This window comes from Alexandromys fortis, unplaced genomic scaffold, assembly GCF_014885135.2.
Source record: "Alexandromys fortis isolate MF-2015 unplaced genomic scaffold, M_Fortis_MF-2015_v1.1 scaffold_78, whole genome shotgun sequence".
Taxonomy (NCBI): domain Eukaryota; kingdom Metazoa; phylum Chordata; class Mammalia; order Rodentia; family Cricetidae; genus Alexandromys; species Alexandromys fortis.
This window is the reverse complement of record NW_026067977.1, coordinates 4,740,608-4,760,127: the sequence shown is the minus strand read 5'-3', so window position 1 is coordinate 4,760,127 and position 19,520 is coordinate 4,740,608. Positions and strand designations below refer to the sequence as shown.

Genomic DNA, 19,520 nt, shown 5'->3' with positions numbered 1-19,520 from the left:
TTAATATTCAAGTCTCTCCAGCTACAGGTTGCTTTAGAAAGCGTCTCTAGATTGACGCCACATAGTCCCTCTTCCGTTCCCGGTTCCAGACACTCCATTCAAAACACATTTCCATTTTAGGAAAACACAGGCATAGCTACTTATCCCATGAGCCACTGGGCCAGTGACTTCTCCAGATTTGTCCATCCCTGCAAGGAATACCTGGTTTATAGCATTCAGTGAGCAGATTTCTTTCTGCAGGAACTGAGCTGGCACCACCCTCCCAGAGGCTAATCAGAGAGCAGAGATGACTGCTCCCCAGGGTGCTTCTGGGAAATGTGTGAGGCATTTAGTAGAATGTGGCCCCAGATGATCTTTGAGGTCCGCTCTACTCTACGATGCCCTGAGCACCAGGGGCTAAAACCCAGCACCGTAGTCCTGCCCCATTGTGCAGGAGTCATCAGAATTCAGCATTTGGAGCATGCTCCTGTAATAAGAGATGTCTATCATCAGGTTTACTTCCCATCTACCCTGCAACACATTTATCATTGATATCTCCATTTCATAGGTGGAAAAATGGAGGGTTAGAGAGATTGACTTGCCTAGGAGTTGACCCAGGCCTGACTTCAAAGTCACTCTGGACCACTAGATTCAATGCAGTGTAAACCAAAGGCAGCAGAGACAAAAGGGTGAATCCACGCCTTTGTACCATACCGGTCTTTATAATTATTTTGTACTACTTTTACTGCCATGGTTCTAGAAAATAGGCTTAGGCAGTTGACTCTGGGCTAGTTTGGATCAAAGAGAATAGGAAGCTCTTTGGGTGTAGAGGTCAGTGCCAGACCTCTAAGTCTAGAACAGAAATCAAGGAGCTTTGTTTTCTTTCCACGTTAGTCCAATGTCAGACCCTTCTGGGCTGAAAGGCAACCACAGCCTCCAGCTCACGCGCAGACGATGCACCATGAGGTGCCCTGGGCATGCAGGTATCCGCTTCATCCCCTTGGGCTGGAGTCAGGTGCTATATGTAAATCCATCCATTCAGTGTTCACCGGCTCATTCATTAGCCCACAGTTAATGAAGGCTTATGGTGTTTCGTGCATTGCTGCAGAGACTTGCACACCTCAGTGAACAAAACGGGCATCTCTGTTGCAAAGAAGGCCCTTGCGTTTGTGGAATCCAGCTGAGGTTTAACATGGGATTCCAGACCCTGGTAGGGAAGAGCGGAAGCTGTGCGGAGAGGTTAGAACTTAACACTAAGAACAAGCCTTTTACCCCCCTGGTCTACAGCAGCCCTCGTTACTACCCACGGCTTCACTCTCTAGCAATCAATTTGATTACAAGAAGAGAAGACAGGGTTGGGGACTAGGGCAGCAAAATCCTATTTCCCTCAGCCGCCTTGAGAGTCCTTAGTGAATTTCTGTCCTCGTGTGCACTTATTTTGGTATTAAAATGAAATCTACATTGGCTGTATTCGGGGGAAGCTGGTTTGCTGTCGCCTGAGAACTTTTTCCCATGTCAGCAGAGGTTTGTGACGCTCTCGGCTGCATCCTGATGTGAGTCAGCTGCTTTGGGGGAGGAAGAGCTTGGGGGCCTCAGCCAGGGCTTTGGACTCAAGTGGGTACCATAGCGACTGTGGGAGGCGGGAGCAGGAACTCAAAATGATTCAAAGAAAATTTAGTTCCCAAGCCCCCAGACCACTTCCTCCATCCCCATAAGGTATACCTGGACCTAGGTGTTTTCAGCTGGACCATCAGCCTCTCTCTCTCTCTCTCTCTCTCTCTCTCTCTCTCTCTCTCTCTCTCTCTTTCTCTCTCTCTCTCTGTCTCCCCTCTGCCATGGTGGATACTGAATCCAGGGTTTTGTTCATGCTAAGCAAGCATTCTCTCTAGCACTGTTGCTACATCATTGGCTTTCGAGTTTTTGGGACAGGGTCTCATTATGTAGCTCAGACTGGCCTTGAACTTGCTATGTGTCTAGACCGACCTCAGATTTGCAGGGTTCTTGCTTCAGCCTCCCAGGTGCTGGGGATTCAGCATGTGCCACTATGTTTGGTTTCACTATCACCATCTTTTCCTGGCACTTGTAGTCATGTTTCCAGGAAAACAAACAGTGAACACAAAGGAAACACTTGGAAAACCCTACCATCTTTTCATTCGAGTTCAGAGCTGCCTCTCGTACGGTTTTACACTGATAATCATAACCATTTGAAGAGCCTCTTGGGTGGAGGTCTTGGGAAGCAAACCAAGCCTTTTCCCACATCCAGCATCCTGATGCAGCCCCGTGTTCTCTGGGAAACACTCTGAAGGCTTCACTTGTACACATCTCAGGGCAGTATGAACTGACAGTCAGGGAAGAGGTTTCCAGGCCTCAAGCTACCACATTGTTAACTCAAAACATAGATAAACTCCCCCAAGACAGTGGTTCTCAACCTTCCTAATGCTGCGATCCTTTAAACAGTACCTCATGTTGTGGTAACCCCCCAACCATAAAATTATTTTCGTTGCTACTTCATAACTGAAATTTGCTACTGTCATGAGTTGTAATGTAAACATCTGATATGCAGGACATCTAATATGCAAGCCCAAAGGGGTTTAGAACCGCTGCCCTATGACAGCCTGCAGGGTGGCAGGAAGGATCAAGCCTTCCGTACCACGTCGAGCCGGAGAGTTTCTGCAGCTGCCTCCACACAAGCATCTCCCTGTGACTGGAGCTGCACTAGGCTTCTCTTCAGTGCAGCTGCTGTGGTGCTCAGGCCAATTCAGGAGCTTTGCCAGAAAACCACAGAGACTTGAATGCAAACGCACTTTGCTTTCCAGTGCATCCACTCCTTTGGTTAACGCAGTACGCAGACTGTCGCCCCAGGCCTGGGCGAACCTGTGAACATTTACATTCCAACTTCATATAACCTCTGCAGGCCGTAGAGCCCCATTTTGACTGGGAAGACTGGCCCTCCCTGAGAATGATGCTAATAGGAACGGTATCTACCAAGTGCCTACAAATGTGGATTACCGAGCCTATTCTGAATCCAACCGGTGCACAGGATTAATAATTCCACTTTTCAGATGAAAAAACTGCTACAGTTTAGATCTTGACTGTCCCTCCCGGACAGTGAAGCCCTGGGCCCCAGTCTGCGGGACTAGTCATGTTAGAAATGCGGGGATCCTGGGGAACACACCCTTGAAAGGGATGATAGGACCTTGACCCTACTCTTCTCTCCTCGTTTCCTGGCTGTCATGAGGGAACATACTCCCCAACAGGTGCTTTGATAAACTGTGCTACCCCAGGCTCAAAGCAAGGGGATCAGATGACCTTTGAACCTGTGAGTCCAACAATCTTTTCCTCCTTCAAGTCAGTCATGGCTGATCTCTGCCCACACAGAGGCAGAATGCCAGTACAAAATGCACATCTTTGCATAGGGAGGAGGTGGCAAAGGGGGCATTTGTATGCAAGGAGTTTGGCCCCTAAGAAGAGTGGCAACTCTCGCCCTTTCTTCCTGAAGACTCTTCTGAACTCTATGGTTTGGACTTCAGGGAGGTCAAGTGGCAACGTGGGGTAAGAGAGGTACCTGAGTAGCCCGTGATGTCCATGGCCTTGAGATTGCGGCACTTGATCACGGTGAGGGTGAGCCTGCCTGCTGTGGGCAGGTAGCAGAGGGAGAACATGATCTCTCCCAGGTCCACACTTTCCTGCAGAAGAAGCAGATGAAAGAGTAGGTGAGGGGTGTGTACTTTCTAGGCAACGGCTGGGACCCAGCGTGCTTGGAACTGCAGTAGTCAATGTGTTTAAGACCCAAGGGACTGGTCTCGTCTTGGGTAGCTGGAAACAAAGGGTGAAGATTACAATGATGCCCCTTCCAATACTCACCTCTTCAGTGTTCTCTCTCTCTCTCTCTTCCTCTCTGTTTTAAGTTTTGAGACTAGTTTGAGGCTGACCTCAAACTTTCTCTGCAGCTAAGGATGATCTTAAACTTCTAATTCTCCTCCTTCTACCCTTTCTGCATTGGCAGGGCTTACATGCTCGCATCATCATAACTGGCTTCTGAGTTGCTAGGCAAGCCCTCTGCCAACTGAGCGGCCCTGCAGCCCATCCTTCTTGCTTTTGATCAGATTCTGGCCCTATCTTTGTATCCTGCACTAACTCTATGTATGCCGGGGCTGCAGACGGCTGGTGTTTCTATGCCGTGCCCTGTTGCTGAGCCTTTGATGTCCCATCTACCCTGTCATGTGGCCAGAACACACGCTCCAGCTCCCAGATCGTTCTTCTTGCAGGACATCTGCAACTCTTCTCTGCCCTGTTTCTCAGCTTGTTTGTCTTTCATCACCGGCCGCCTTGGCCCCAGGCTCTAGCCTCCTGTCTCTGAAGTAGACGTGCAAGGAATTGATACCCTGCTGAGGCCATTCCGCCAACCAGCCAGATGCACACTTGCCATCCCGTGCTTTATGACCCGCCTCACATCCGGCTTGTCCTCTTCCCTTAAATGTGATGATCCTTCAGAAATGCACACACGCTCTGTCGCCTCTCCCACCCCAGAATCCCCCAGCCTAGGGATCCCTGGAAGCTTCCGTGCAAGCAGAGTCTCCCTTCCTAGAAAGTCAGAGCATCTTTCTAGGGAGACGACAAGCCCATCTGTTGTAGAGATGGCGCCTCAACAGATTGCCTTTTCTGCCTGCTTCCTACTTATTGAAAGAGGATACAGACAGCTTAGAATTCAAAGACATGGGGCTGTGTCCCAGAGGCACGTTAGTGGGAGGAGGCGGTGAAGGAAGAAGAGGAGGTCAGAGTTTGAGGGTTCGGGTTCCAACGGGGCCTTTTACTTGTTCATTCATCCACCCATTTATAAAACCAAAAGTATTTATTGAAAACCTGCCATGTGCTAGGTGTTGATTTATAGGAGAGAACGAAGAAACAAAAATCTCCACCTTAACAGAGCTTACATTTTATTAGGGCCATAGATAGTATATATATATATAAAAGGCAAAAGTTAGTCAGAAGTATTAAGGGGAAAAAAGTCAGATAGAGAAGGGGGTTAATAAATTACTATAGGGAGGTCATACTGGAAGAATTTAGTCAGGGGAACCCTGGCTCCACCCATCTATTCACTGATTGGTCCCCTCTCCTCCTCCTCCTCCTCCTCCTCTTTCTTCTTCTCTCAGATTTATTTATTCAGTTTTATGCGTGTGTTTTGTCCAGTGCAGCATGTGTGTGCCTAGTGCCTATTAAGGTCAGAAGAGGGCGTCAGATCCCCAGGAACTGGAGTTACAGATGGTTGTGAGCCACCATGTAGGTGCCGTGAATCACCCAGGGTCCTCGGCAAGACCAAGTGCTCTTAGCCTCTGAACCACCTCTCCAGCCTGGACTGGCCTATTCTTATTTTCTGAAAGCTTACTAGAGATGTGCTTCAGTGCCCACACCCACACAGGAACCAGTTCTCCGTCTTTCTCAGTTGTGCCTCTAGTCTTCCTAGATTCTCCCTCAAATGAGGGAGACACAGAAGCTGCCCTATGCCCTGGACCTGTGTGAGCACGGTCCCCTTCTGTCCTGGGGTCCATCTGTGTGATCAGCTGCACGTTTGGATAATACACCATCTCGGACTGAGGGAGAGAGATGCAAGCAGAAATCCATCTCTCCTTAGCCCCCTTCACAGCTCTCTAAGTCTGATCTTGCCCACAGTTCCAGAAACTGTTCAGACTCACAGCGTACAGTAATTGGAGCCAAGACTGCGTGCCGCTCACTGCCTGCTATGTCCTGTGCTGCTTTCTCGGTGAGCCTCAGCAAAGCACTGCAATGTGGCTGCTCCTATTATGCCTGCCTCACTCCGGAGGAAATGAATGTTCCTGAGGTTAAGGACTTGCCCGAGGTTGCATGACTAGCAAGTCCTCCAGTGCCAGACATACATATGTCACTGTCCTGCTTAGACACCTGCAGCCCTTCCCTTGTTCAGTTTCGGAATCAACACTCCACATCTTTGTTTGGGGGCAGTTGAGTTCTTTCTTACTTCCTCGTCTTAGCATCTTCTGTAGGCCAACTTCTGCTCTGCATAACTTGTCTATCTTTAGTTACTCATGCCCAAATCCTTCTCCCTCTTCCTTAGATGACTCCATACCTGAAGAGCAGGCTCACGGGAGTCACCAAGTTACTCTCTTTTCAGTTGTGGCCTCCCTTACCGTGCAATAATTAACAAAAGGCCCCTCTGGTGTAGGATACTTGCCTAACACACCATGTGTGCTTTGGAGGCAGCAAACAGCACACACAAGGGGCTGCAGATGCCTGCAAGAAAGGATGATTGCATTTCAGCCAAAAGAATGCCGGCAGGAGGGACTGTCTGTACCCAAGCTATGATCAAGGTGGGGCTTTGGGAAGACTTCTGGAAGCCCCTGTGGCTCCTCTAACAGGGAACAAGCAAAGGCTGCCATCCCCGTGTCCCCATCATCGCCACACTGTGTCCCCATCATCGCCACACTGTGTCCCCATCATCGCCATGCTACAGTGGCAGGACAGCACCTTCAGATACTATCTCTTTTAGGGAGTATGCGCTGGTTTGTTTATGAACTTGGGAAATTGGCTTTGGCTACCTGGGATCCATCGGGGTAAATGGAGTCTCCGGGAACAGCTCCCTCTGGGAAGCAGTGGCCCAAGGGACCCCCCTCTGTTTGCAGGACGGTCCTTTCCCACGAGACGGTGAAGGCATGTGGGTGCTGGATGTGTGTTACTTTATGACATCCCCAGACTGTAATCCCGTAACTAATGGTGACTTTCACCTCCACTCATGGCCCAGATAGAAACAGGAACTGGCCCAGAATCCCATCACGATTCAGACAGGAAATGAGTCTGAGGGTCGAAGCCCAGTTTCAGGGGCTTCTGCTGTGGCAGCCTGGACCTCCCGGGCCTGCTGCTGTGATTCGGTGGACCAAGGGGCATTGTTCCACTTTACAGGCAGACAACACAGGCCTGGGGTATTTGCTCAAGTGAAGTAGGTTAATTCTGAGTAAACCAAGAGGTGGGAGGCAAACAAACAGCAGCTGGTCAGCCTTAGCTGGTCGTCACCTTTCCTAGTGGGAAAGGAGGCCACAGCTGGGCCCCAGCCCTCTCTGCTCTGGCCTCTGTCTCAGGCTTCAACCCAGTTCTGCCCACCGAGCCCACCTTTTATCCTCATTAGGAATGTTTGAGACCTTGGCCTTTAATAAAAACCAGGGCTGGCAGGGGCTGGAGAGCAGCTGATGCCTTATTGCTTTTATCTCCATCTGATGTCAGAGGCCGCCTTAGGGCAGACTGGTAATGTGCTTCCGTGTGGGAGAGGCTACCAATGTCCACAAAGCAGCAGAAACCAGCTCCAGCCCCCTCTACTAACCCAGGGGCGGATAGGACTGATCTGAGCTCACTAGCAGCTTGGCTGAAGCTGGGAGGAGGCGGGCCTGATGCCAGGGGAGGAGAAGCAGAAAATTGGCTTCTGGAGAAACCTGTCCTAAGTGCAACACGCCTTCCACCCACCAGTGTTTCTGCCCATTATAGCAGCATGCTCCCTGGCTTCAGGGTCCAGGATGCCACCAGGGCAGCAAGATCCTGAGGGCACATCCATTGCAATGCTGCTTTCATAGGCTGCACAGCAGCTATCCGACACAGATGGGTGAAGTAATTCTTTCTCCTTGATGCACTTGATGTAGCCCTAGACATAGTAGGTAATAATGATGATGATGATGATAATGATAATAATAAATCCTATAGTATGTTAACCAGGAAAAAACAGTGGACCACAATCCAAGAGACCCAGGCTTTTCGTCCCTCTGCTGTTTATGAGCTGTGAGACCTTGAACAAGTCTTTTTCCATCTCTGAACTCTCACCTGTGAAATGAAAGGGTGATGCTCCCTCTCTATCCTGTCAACCACAAGACCTAAGAGCCCATACTTGAGGGTCTAATCTATCAACCATCCCCTGCTGAGATGGTCCGAGGATGCTGAACTAGTGTCCGCTGCCCATCTCTGGGAACCTAGCAATCTCGTTTGGCAGACCAAACACTCTCAGTCCTTTGGCGCTCACAGCCCCCAAATGTTCTGCTGTTCTCCGGGGTCAATCGTGCTACTTCCTAAACAGGCAAGGAGCGGCGTCAATGCCCGGAGTCCGCCTGGGGAATCCAGGCTGAGCATAGCAAGAACGATGCCTCCCCATCTTTTAGAGAACACTTCTAGTCTCTGAATCATTAAGTAGCTTGTCTGACTCTCTCATCAGCAGCAGAGAAGCATCCGCTACACTTTCAGGGGAGCCACGGGAGACCTAAAAAGGCTCTTGGAAGCACTGGCCAGGAAGTGCTGTTAAGTTACTTTGGGCCAAGTGGACCTGGAAGGGAGATAGGGTGGAAGCCAAAATGGCTCTGATGGGTAAAGAAGCATGCAATGATTAACCCCTCTGCGCAAGCCGGAGGTTTAGGGTGTGGAGACTGGACCCTCCGAGCCAGGCTGACTCCCCTGGTTTCTGCCTTTCTTTTCACAGCATGGGTCCTGACACATAAGATGAACATTAATTTCGGGGTGTTTTGATGGGTGCTTGTAGGCCCTTTGATAGTAGGGGTGGGATCTGGCTTCACTTACCATTTCACCTTTCATGTCTAGCCCAGGGCCTGGCAGATGAGAATATGGATCTGGGATCAGGCAGCTCCGGGACCAAGTTCTAGCTCTGATTCATGAGTAACCACTTACGCAATCCTTCATGGACTTGGTGCTAATATCTAACCTACCTCCTAGGGTTACTGAAAAGATTAAATAAGGTGATTCATGCAAAGTGCTTGGCTTGGTGTTTAGCACAGAGAATAAGTGCTCAGTACGGATTCGCCGTTCTAATTATTACTATTATAAAAACCTCACGGTCTCCAGGTGGAGACAGAGGCGAGGAAGGCAGTCAGGGCTAGTCTGGGTAATAATATGGGCACAAAAGCAGAGTTGTGAGGATCTGGGGGAGCAATAAACTCAGGACCAGCTTCCCAGAGGGGGTGACATCTGACAAGATCTAGAGAGGTGAATAAAAGGTGTTTGTTAGCAGATGGAAGCAAGCAAGACCTTCCGGGCACATGGATCCGCAGTGTATGAAGACACAGTTGGACCCGAAAGGTTCCATACAGCCAAAGGGTGTGGCAGGGGAAGGGATGGGGATAGATAGTAGCCTGGATGAGGTGGGAACAGGAGTAGGACCCATCCCTGAGTGCCCCATGACACATACATGGGTCTGTGCCCTTGATTCTTCAGGTGACGGGAGACTGTACATCTGCTCCTTCTGTCTCTGACTCACTGCCACCTTCTCCCCAGGCATCCACACTGTGTGGGTCTCCTATCCATCTCACAACTAGTAAATGTGTGTGTGTGTGTGTGTGTGTGTGTGTGTGTGTGTGTGAGAGAGAGAGAGAGAGAGAGAGAGAGAGAGAGAGAGAGAGAGAATGTGTGATAAGACAAAACCAAATCCTCTGGGAGATTATATTTGTCGGGGATGGATACAAAGATAGATGAAGGCAGATGCATCTGATTAGCCAGAACACTGAGTGGGGCTGAAAGGCTCTAACAGGCAGAGTTTTGAAAGCAAAGGAGCCGACGGTAGCCAAGAGTGGAAGGAGAGCTCTCAGTCAAAAGGCAGCAGGCCAGGAGCTTATGGGCCTGGCGCTCAGAGAAGGGGTGTGGCTCAGTCCTGGGCATAGTGAGGAGGGAGGAACGGGCTGAGAGGAGACTATGGACAGGTGGATGGAAGCCTTGATAGTCTTTAGGTATCATCCCCCATGACAGGCAGAGGACCTCAGCAGGTGTGTAAGCATGGATGGTGCACGAAGAAGGGACACTGTGACTCTAGATTCCCACACGGTCTCATGGCTGGGTTGACTTTCCCCTCTCCATAGCGCTCTTTTAGTTCTGACCCACCCATCAGATCTGTCCTTTTTTGGAACCAGGACACTGCTCTTCTGTTCGGAATTCCTCGATGACGCCCCATTTCACATGTGTTCTGTATAGCTGACAACCTCTTCTCCAAGTGAAATGTCACTCAAAAGCCCAAATATATACAACAGATGACCAGCGGCTCTGACTCAAGGCTCTTCCACCTTCTGCCTCCAGCTACCTCCTTGAAGACCAGCTGGCCCTTGCTTCCTTGCCAGCCTCACTCACCTCCCACCACTCTTCTCTGGTTGCCCCACATCCAACCACAAAGCAGAACATTCATAGAGATTTTACTATACACCATCCTGTCCTGTCAAGCTCCTGCTCATCATAAAAGCCTCATGAGATGGGTCCCAGTGGTACCCTGCATCCATCTTAGTTATGTGTCCTGTTGTCATAAGGGACCCTGGCAAAGGCAAACTTAAGGAAGAAATGACTATTTTTGGCTCACAGTTCAAGGCCATGATCCATCGTGGTTGGGAAGTCATGGCATGAGGATCCTGAGGCAGCTGGTCACAGAGAGAGGGAGAGAGGGAGAGAGGGAGAGAGGGAGAGAGAGAGAGAGAGAGAGAGAGAGAGAGAGAGAGAGAGAGAGAGAGAGAGAGAGAAATGTACACATGTCAGTGTGCTCAGCTCCCTTTCTTTATTTTATGCAATCCAGGAGCCATGTCCAGGAACTGGTTCCGTTCACAGTTAAAGTATGTGTCTTCCTACTTCAATGAGCTCAGTCAAGACAGTCCTCCCCAGGCTGACTAACCCTTCCCAGGTGGGCCTTGTCTCCTGGTGATTCCGAGACAGTCAAGTTTGTGATGAGCATTGGCCATCACATCCGCTACCCACATGGGTGCGCTTCCTGCATGGGTAAAAAGGCAATACGAGTAGCCCCAGGCAGGGCACACAGTTCTCAGTGGCAGAGCTAAAGGGTGAACTCAGGCTCAAGAGCCCACACTTTAAGCACTGTGCCATGCTGCCTCGTTAGTCCCCCCTCCTCAAACTTGCCCCGAACCCTCTGCACCTCAATGCCATCGCCTTCTTCTCCCCCACCGCCTGAAATGAAGCCTCACTGTTTCTGACTGTTGTCCTGGATAACATTGTCCTTCCAGGCCAGCTGCCCTGTTACCACCTCTCGGGTCGCCTTCCCTGACCTCGTGGCCTGTTATGAGGGTGTGTCCCCATGACCCTAGGGACACGTGCCATAATGAAGAGCAGGCTTTATCTAAGATAAAAGCAATAGGGTCTGGTGGCCCACTGGATGACGGGGCTGGTGTAGAGGGGAATGAATGACACCTAGACCGCCCCATGCCCGCCTGGCTGGCTTGGCTTCCTGCTGAGAGAGTGAGCCATGGAGGTGGTAATGCATTCTAGGGTGCCAACTGGGGACACCTGCTGTGAGCATCAGGCCCAGGGGATGGGTTGATTCCCTGTGTTCCTCAAGCCTGGGCTTCCAAGGCATCAGCGAGAAAGCCGGGGGTGGGCAGAGGTGGAAAGCCCGGCTGTATCTGCTGGGTTGCTGATTCTAGTTGTTTGGTGCTCCTTGGGTATTGGTGCAGGTTCTATTTGTTCAGAATTCCTTGCCTGCTTTTCTGACAAGTGTTTTTCTGCCCCAAAGCCCTTGCAGGGTTATGAATAAATGATCAGTTAGGATGGAGGTGCGTTACAGGAGCTCAGTACTCTCTGGCTTCTGTTTCAGTGTGGATGCCAACACCTTGGGGTGGTTGTGGAAGAGCTGGTGACTCGTGCCGAGCAGGGGTGCAAGGAGCAAGAGTGAGGCCACCCAAGCAGTGCTTGTTCTCAGGGGGCCCACTGAGAGACTAAAAGATCTCCGTGGGGGCCAAATATCTGAGTGTCTGGACATCTTGAGGGACACCTAGGAAACCTCCTCAGCCTCTCCTTTGAACCTGCCACTGGCAAGATGTTCAGAGTCTGACACCACTTTTTCTTTTAGATACCTTTGTCAGTCAGGATCACACTGGGAAGGTAACTCTCTTCCTAATGACTTCAAGAAGGTGGGTGGAGATGGGAGAGGGTAATTGAGCATGGGAGGAAGGGAGCTTGAGAAGAACAGTTTGGGGAGGTCCTGAAGGGCTGGAGGCAATGCCTACAAAAGCCAGAGTCTGGAGCAGATGTTCTAAGAGGGCCCAGGGCAGGGGCCTCCCCTCAGATCCACTGCTGCCATTGGTTTTCCATTAAGGACATATGGGGGTGGTAGGAAGGAGTAAATGGCAAATTCATGATGTTAATGATGGGAATCTGTCTCATTTCTTGCTGGCAGGTTGTCCTGCCAGGTAACAGTCAGACGGCTGTCAGTTTTCCCAGGGAAGAAGGTGGCATCGCAGCAGTGAGTGATCTCAGCTCTCTGTCCCTCTCTTGACTGTAGTGACAGTGTCTCTCCGAAGGATGCTCTGGTCCAAGTAGATGGTCCCCTAGGGTGACTGGGGAATATTTCTACGAATAGTTACCTTGGAGGTGGCAAGTAGACAGAGCTCTGGTCTAAGCAAAGGTGCATGCTTGACAGCTTCTCGGACTCCAGGGTCTCTGGAGATTTGGGGCTGGGCATCCTGAAGGTTTAGGTCTTTACCAGTCTCCTGTTTCTCTCACTCCAGAGCCTCTTGGTCTTGCTGACTACACTCCTCTGGTTCCCTTCCTATTTTAGGGGCTACTCCTGCCCAGCTCCTCTGTGGCTCTTCCTAGAGACCCTGCCTCTGTCTACTGGGTCTCCATCTTTGCCCCAGCCTGGGATATCTTCTCCCCTCAGGCATCCATGATGCTAACACTCATCACCAGAGTCCTGACTCCTGGGTTGTGGGTCCTCCAGACATCACTCTTAGGCTCTAGACCAGCTCCTCTCAACCTGTGGATCTCGACCCCTTTGAGGATCGAACAACCTTTTCACAGGGCTAGCCCAAGACTATTGGCATATCAGCAGCAAAATTACAGTTATGAAGTAGCAATGAAAATAATTTTATGGTTGGGAGCCACCACAACATGAGGAACTGTTAAGGGTCACGGCACTAGGAAGGTTGAGAATCACTGCCCCAGACATTCACACCTAGCACGGTACTCGCTGCCTGGCTGTCTCCCAGAAACCTTAGCATTCATAGGGGCTCAAAGTCTAGCTTCCCCTCTTTCGTTTACATTTTCCTTGGGTTTGCTCTTCATTGGTAAAGGGCTCTTCCATCTACCCTGGTGCTCGAGCCAGAAATGAGAAGCCACCATGAACCCCAGTTGCTATCGTCTTTACATTGAGTTCTTTACCAAGCTGAGCAAATTCTGTCTCCAGGTCTCAAGACCCTCGCTTCTCTCCATCCCCCATGCCACGGGAAGCCAAGGCACATCTACCATGCCTGCCTGACCTCCTTGCTTCCCTTTCTTCCCACCAGGGTGCTAGAGTACTCTTTTCAGAATGTGGAGAGGTCTGTCCCTGCTAAGCCTCCAATGCGTCCCTTGTGTTGGGGTTTGAGGGTGAGATGACTCCCACAGGCTTGTGTATCTGAGGACTTGAGCTCCAGATGATGGAGTTCTCTGGGAGCCTGTGAGACATTTACTGGGGAAGGTGCTGAAGGAAGTGCATTGTTAAGGCGCAAGCACTGAAGGTCGCATCTTGTCCAGGCTCTCTGCCTCCTGCTTAGGTGCCGTGGAACAGCAGCTGCTGTATGCTACCCCCTCCACGGAGCAGCCTGCCCTCACACTCTCTGCCATGATGGATGGTATCCCCTCAAACCATAAGCCCAAACAAATCCCTCCTCTCTTTTGTCATGACCAGGAGGGAATAACTAACACACTTTGCGTTAGGAAAATGCTGTGAACTCTTGCCAAGCCCTGCAGGGCCTTCATGAACCGTGCTAGCTTCAGCCCCAGACTATCTCCTGGCTCTTCCCACATGCAGGGCTTCCTGCATCAGGACTTTGAACCCCACTCCTTCTGGTGTCTACTCCTAAAGGACAGGGACTTACCAGGGTAAGAGAGGCAAAAGAGGTATTCACACACAAAAAGAATGAAACACTCATATCAGTTAGCTTCACTCAAGCCCTGGAGAATGGCTGCCCTTCAGATGACTCCCCCCTCCCCCCCACAGCTATTTCATCTGCCTTAGTCTATTCCTGACCGTTTATTCTCCACCACTATGTTCCCAGTACTAAGCCCGCTGCCTGGGACAGTACACATGCTGCCAAGGATCTGATGCTCTAACGAGCAATTCCACATGGCAGGGCCTCTTGTCTGGCTGAGAAAGCTACAGAAAGAACAGCCAATAAGGGGGCTAGGGATGCTAAGCAGCTCAGTGGTAGAGCACTTGCCTGGAGTACGCAAACCCCGGATCCAGTCCCCAAGCTTTGTAAAGGGGAAACAGAGTGTTGACTGGTACAGCCACTTGTTCCACCCGGCCCTCTACCTCCTCAGCAGTGCTGATTACAGAAAGCCTCAGGGTAGAGCCTTGTAGGTGTTTCTAGGCAGTGCCATGACTTCTGCATGAAGGTCACTTCAAGAGGTGAGGTCTTAGGGTTGTCTACATGGTTCAGTGGATAAAAGGAGCTTGCTGTACAAGTCTAATAGCCTGGGTTTGATCCCTGGAACACAAGTAAAGATAGAAGGCAAGAGAAACAATTCCACAAAGTGTCCTCTGGCCTCCACACATACAGCCTATGATATGCCCTCACCCACAGACATCATAAACATCTCTCTCTCTCTCTCTCTCTCTCTCTCTCTCTCTCTCTCTCTCTCACACACACACACACACACACACACACACGCACACACACACACACGCAATGGAAATGACTTTTTTTCTAAGAGATGGAGGATCATCTCCTGAGTGGGACCTAAGATCTCTGAATCAGAATCTCTGAAAGAAGGGTCTAGGTGCTCAAATTATTGACAAGCATAGCCTCAGTGTATAGAGAAAGGGAGAGACGAGCTTCCGAAGCTGCCCTGGGACAGACTCTGTTGGGAATCAGGGTAGCACAGAACATGATCCAACGTACCCCAAATCGTTAGACACCAAGGCAGAACAGAAGGGATGATCCTATATGAGTCTCCCTTTCATTGGGCTTAAACAGGAACTCTGAGGACTGAAGCCTCGGCAGGTCCCGGCCCACGAGCAGCAGCTTGTTAAGCATCAACCTGGGGCTCTGCCAGTGCACCATGAGGTTCTCTGGGGAGTTCATTTTTAGCAAGAAAATGGCTAACCCAAATTTAAAGGGTTTAAAAGTAATGATGTTTAATCATTATGGTTTAATTATTAAGGTTATTATTTAATTATTAAGGAATTAATTATTATTAATTCCCAAGTACATTTCTCTTTGATGGACAACATCAGCAGCACTTGGAGTTTATCAGGATCACCTCTCACCAGTGGGCAGGTCCCAGAGGTCTGTTCACCCAAGCTCTAGCAACATCAGGGAACTGACAGCCGTTGCTGCCACATAGAGCAGTGGTTCTCAACCTTCCTAAGGCTGTGACCCTTTAATATAGTTCCTCGTGTTGTGGGGACCCCAACCATAAAATTACTTTTATTTCCACTTCATAACTCTAATTTTGCTATTGTGATGAATCGTCATGCAAATAACTGTGTTTTCCAATGGCCTCAGGCAAGCCCTGTGAAATGGTCATTCGATCCCCCAAGGGTTTTCACCCACAGGCTGAGAACCGCTGAGTTAGAGGAACCAACTTGAGTAAAGACATTCTGGCCAGTGTTTTGAAGTTGCTTCTGCTTCTTTTTAACCTTTTCTTTCTTTCTTTTTTAATGATAAAAGTCAAAGTCAAGAAAGGAAATTCACAGTTGAGGACTATCAGCGAGGGACCATGCTGGGAAATTAGTATGTATTCAGTTCATTTCGCTCAGAGGAGCCCACTCTCATGGACACCTTGTCTTGGAACTCAGAGGAGTCAAATACCTTGCTCAGGCCTGAGTGGTCCACTTTGATTTGGTCTCACTCAGATGGTAACTCTGGAGGTCCGATTCTTTCCGCCAGCCTCCTCTAGGATTAGCCAGATCCCAGCCGACCTTCTGGTCCTGATCACTGGAGATCAAGGGATGCGAAGGACTCAGGGAGGTGATGGGTTTTGGTGTTCTGGAAGCACTAGGCTTTTTAGAACACTTGCCCCTCTGCCTCTTCTTTCCGAAAGACGAATACACAGCATCATCTCATGTCACAGACAGCAAGAGGACTTGCCTCCTAGTCACTTGAACAGCTAGCGTGGCACTCTGGCGCCAGCCTGTCATTTCCCATGGAAAACATCTGGTACGTCATCATTTTCTCAGATGCTAAACTGTTTCAGTGGTCCAGGAAGACATAAGGAAGCTTCTAGCAAGGGGCAGAACCCCTGAGTTAGAGCTCGTACCTGCACGGAGTAGCTGGGCGGAAGGACCCAGAACACCCTGCACAGACTTTTCCTCTTGGGTTGTTGGGGTGCAGTACCAGCATTGTGTCATGGATACCATCAGTGGAGCAGGTCAAGTGTTGCCTCTCCATCTCCCACACAGCTGGACTTAGCTTTTTGGTTGTCGTTCTTAGGTCTCGAGGAGGGACAAGGACATGGTCTGCTATTCCTACAGGCTTCTTGAACCCTTGGAGTTCATTCCCTTAGAGTGATCTCTATAGTCTGCAACAAGACCATGCTAGACACATGCCATTGGGTGGAAAGGGACAGGGAATCAACCAATTCCTCCAGGCTCTGCTGGGAAAACCTTTCCCTTCCTTTTCTAGTCTGACACTGGAGTCATCAGGAAGTCATCCCCTTGATGTCCTCCCCAGTGTTCCCAGAGCTGCTTATACCCTTTCCCCTGGTCACCAGCTACTGTTTTGTCCTAATTATGCCATTATGCTTTTAAAAACCTGTCTCCATTTCTTTCCCTTTGGTTTTCTGAGACAGGGTCTCATGTAGCTCAAGCTGCCTTGAGGTCACTAAGTAGCAGAGGTTGACCTTAAATTCCTGGTCCCTTGCCTCTACTTCCAAAGTTCTGGGATTACAGGCATGTACCACCACCCTTGGGTCCTGTGTTCATCTTTACTCCATCTACTTTTCTCCGAAAAAAAACTCTTTGCTTGTTTTTGTTTTTGTTTTTTTTTTTTTTTTAATTTTCGAGCATGTGAGCGACTTTTGCCTACACTCATAATGAAGTATAAACAATAAGTTCATGACTTGGATGAGGAGCTGGGGTCTTGGCCTTTTGTTTAATCAAAGGGTAGGGATGGAGAGTCCATTGCCCAGGAGCTATTGTAAACAATCCAAGAGGGGTTTGGGGTTCTGCTTCCCAGGAGTGTAACTTAAAAGTCACTCCTCTGGTGCTCTCTGACCGTGGGCCAGGGACAGCATTGTCATATTTGAGGTAGCTCTCTAATGGGCCCTGATGCTGAAGCCCATGAGAGAGCCCCAGGGAGGGCCTGACCAGCTGCTCACAGACAAACCACCTCCCCTTTGCAGCATGCACGTGGCCTGTGAACCGCCTGCTCTCCTATCATGTTCCAGTGGTGGCTGTCACTCCTGGTGCCTGTCCCACCTGCCTGTCCTGTGGGCTCAGGGCTCAGGTGTGTGCTATGCAAGCCTGAGGCTGAACGTGGGAGAGGAAGGAGCAGCAGATCTGGGGTGCTTCCCGGGTGGAAGCTGGGAAGCGGGCCATCTTTCGACCTAGGTTTCTAAGGCTGTAGCTAGTGGTAGAGCCCTGGGGTTGTTGTGTTATTTTCCAGGCTTAACCCATCAGGCCAAATGAGACTTACAGGTCAGGCTTCAAATTCTAACTCAGGTGCCCCAGCAATGGATGAACTTAGGGGAACCATTAAACTGAGAGATGGGGGCAGGGGCTGGGTTCAAATGGCAGCTCAGTGCTTACTAGCAAAACGATGTGTGGCAAGTCACCCATTCTCCCTGAGCTTCAGCAGTAAACCAGCACTGGGCCGTTTGACCTTGCCTCCCACGGAATGGGGTGAACCATGTGGCCAGGTGAAGGGGTGCTTTTGAGACCCTCTACTTGGTATGTTGTATATGACTCTTCAGACATTCTGTCAAGATGTAGGCCCCTACTTCTGTGGAGCTGCTGGCTGGGGGTGGCTCCCTGCAGCCTCTGAGCTGGTTTCTGACAGCCCATCGTCAGAAGGCAAGTCTAGCAGTGCAGCAGAGGAAGACAAAGTCGGAGGGAAAGGCCTCAGGATCCTGAAAATGCCAGAGGAAGGACAGGGCTCTTCACTGAGAGCTGTTCTGAAGCAGGCCCCAGGCCTCCCTTCCCCCTCCCGTGAGCCTGCCCGGGAGGACATGATAAAATGCCAAATTAGCTCCATTATTGTAACGCCTCCAAAAATTATAGGCCGCTTGTTCTGCCAGAGCCAGCTAATGGCACCCACTGGTGAGCGGGCGACACTAATGGTTGTTTCCTCTTGTCCAGGCACCGAGTGTAGTGGCAGAGTGGTGCGGGATTGACGCTCAGGCCAGGAGGAACGTGTCCCCGGGGGGTGGGGTGGGAAGCAGCCGTGAAGACTGCAAGGCTCAGCTTTTTCTAGTACCAGAGTTACAGGTGGAGATGCCTGAGAGCCACGGCAGGGGAGGCCTCGGAGCCACTGCTGCGGGTGCCTGAATTCCTCAACAGTCTCTCCGAGGAAGTTCCTCTGCCCCAGGGAACATGGGATATCTAGCCACGGACTCGGGAACAGCCCCGGCTGGCATCAAGGCCGACCATGCTGCAGGTCACAGCCCTGGTCCCCAGGGTGGCAGTTCCTGGGGCTCTCATCCTGGTTTTCTCCACAGCTCCTCTCCTGAGTGAGGCCCGGCATTTCCTGGCCTCCCACACAGCCACCAGCATTTCCTCTCTCACCTCTTCCTGCCTCCCCCACCCACATCTGCCTCTCCTCTCACTCCCCACCCAGCCATCTCCATCACTGTCAGTGTTAGCTGAGGCGACTCTTCCTCTAAGAGGCAAAGGCCCACACGGGGGGTGGGGGGGGGTGGGGGGGGGTGGAATTAATCGGTTCCAATCAGACCCCAGTCCCTTCCTTCAAAGCCCAGCAATGGGGACTTACATGTTCCTGGAACTGGGGTGGTTCCTCTAAATCTGTGACCACTGCTATCTGCATGCCCCAGATTTTGCTCTATTCCAGCCCACTTTTGTCCCTGAGAAGAGGGTCTGTCTCCCTGACCCTCTCTAAAGACTGCGTGGTGAGCCTGGTTTTTCCAGTGTGTGGATTAGCCAGTGTTGGAGCGCCAGGTCCTGAAGATTAGAGATTCCTTCCCAGCTTGCACATCAGAAGGCTGCAAGGGACCAGACAGGCCAGCTGATCCTAGACAGAGTTCCCATGCTGACACCTCTTTGTTAATATTCTAGTCCCATCTTTTCAATGCAAGGCCAGAGTTCAGGGCTTCAGGGGACATTCAAAGAAATAAGCCGGATGGGTGGTCGGGGAAAGTTGAGCGGCCTGTATTCCGCAGCCTGTCTGCCTCAGATACAGAAGGGAGATGACCGATAAGTGAGGGAAGACATTGCTCGTAGCAAGCGTTTACCAGAAGCTTGCCCTGCGTAGACCGTGAAGAACCTGGTGTGGTTCTCTCCTGCGATGCCCGACGTGGTTGTGCAGACTCTTCTTAGCACAGCTTTCCACAGAAGCAAACAGATGCTAAACTAAACAGCCTGCTTAGCTCATCTCAGG

The 19,520-nt window shown here is 50.5% G+C and overlaps 1 protein-coding gene across 1 annotated transcript in view; it reads right to left on the bottom strand.

Moving 5' to 3' along the window:
* Positions 1–19,520, bottom strand: part of Syt6 (synaptotagmin 6) — a 61,532-nt gene that overhangs the window by 10,969 nt on the left and 31,043 nt on the right. The window contains 1 exon segment of the mRNA XM_050157499.1: positions 3,545–3,665. Within this exon segment, the coding sequence (XP_050013456.1) occupies positions 3,545–3,665 (121 nt within the window).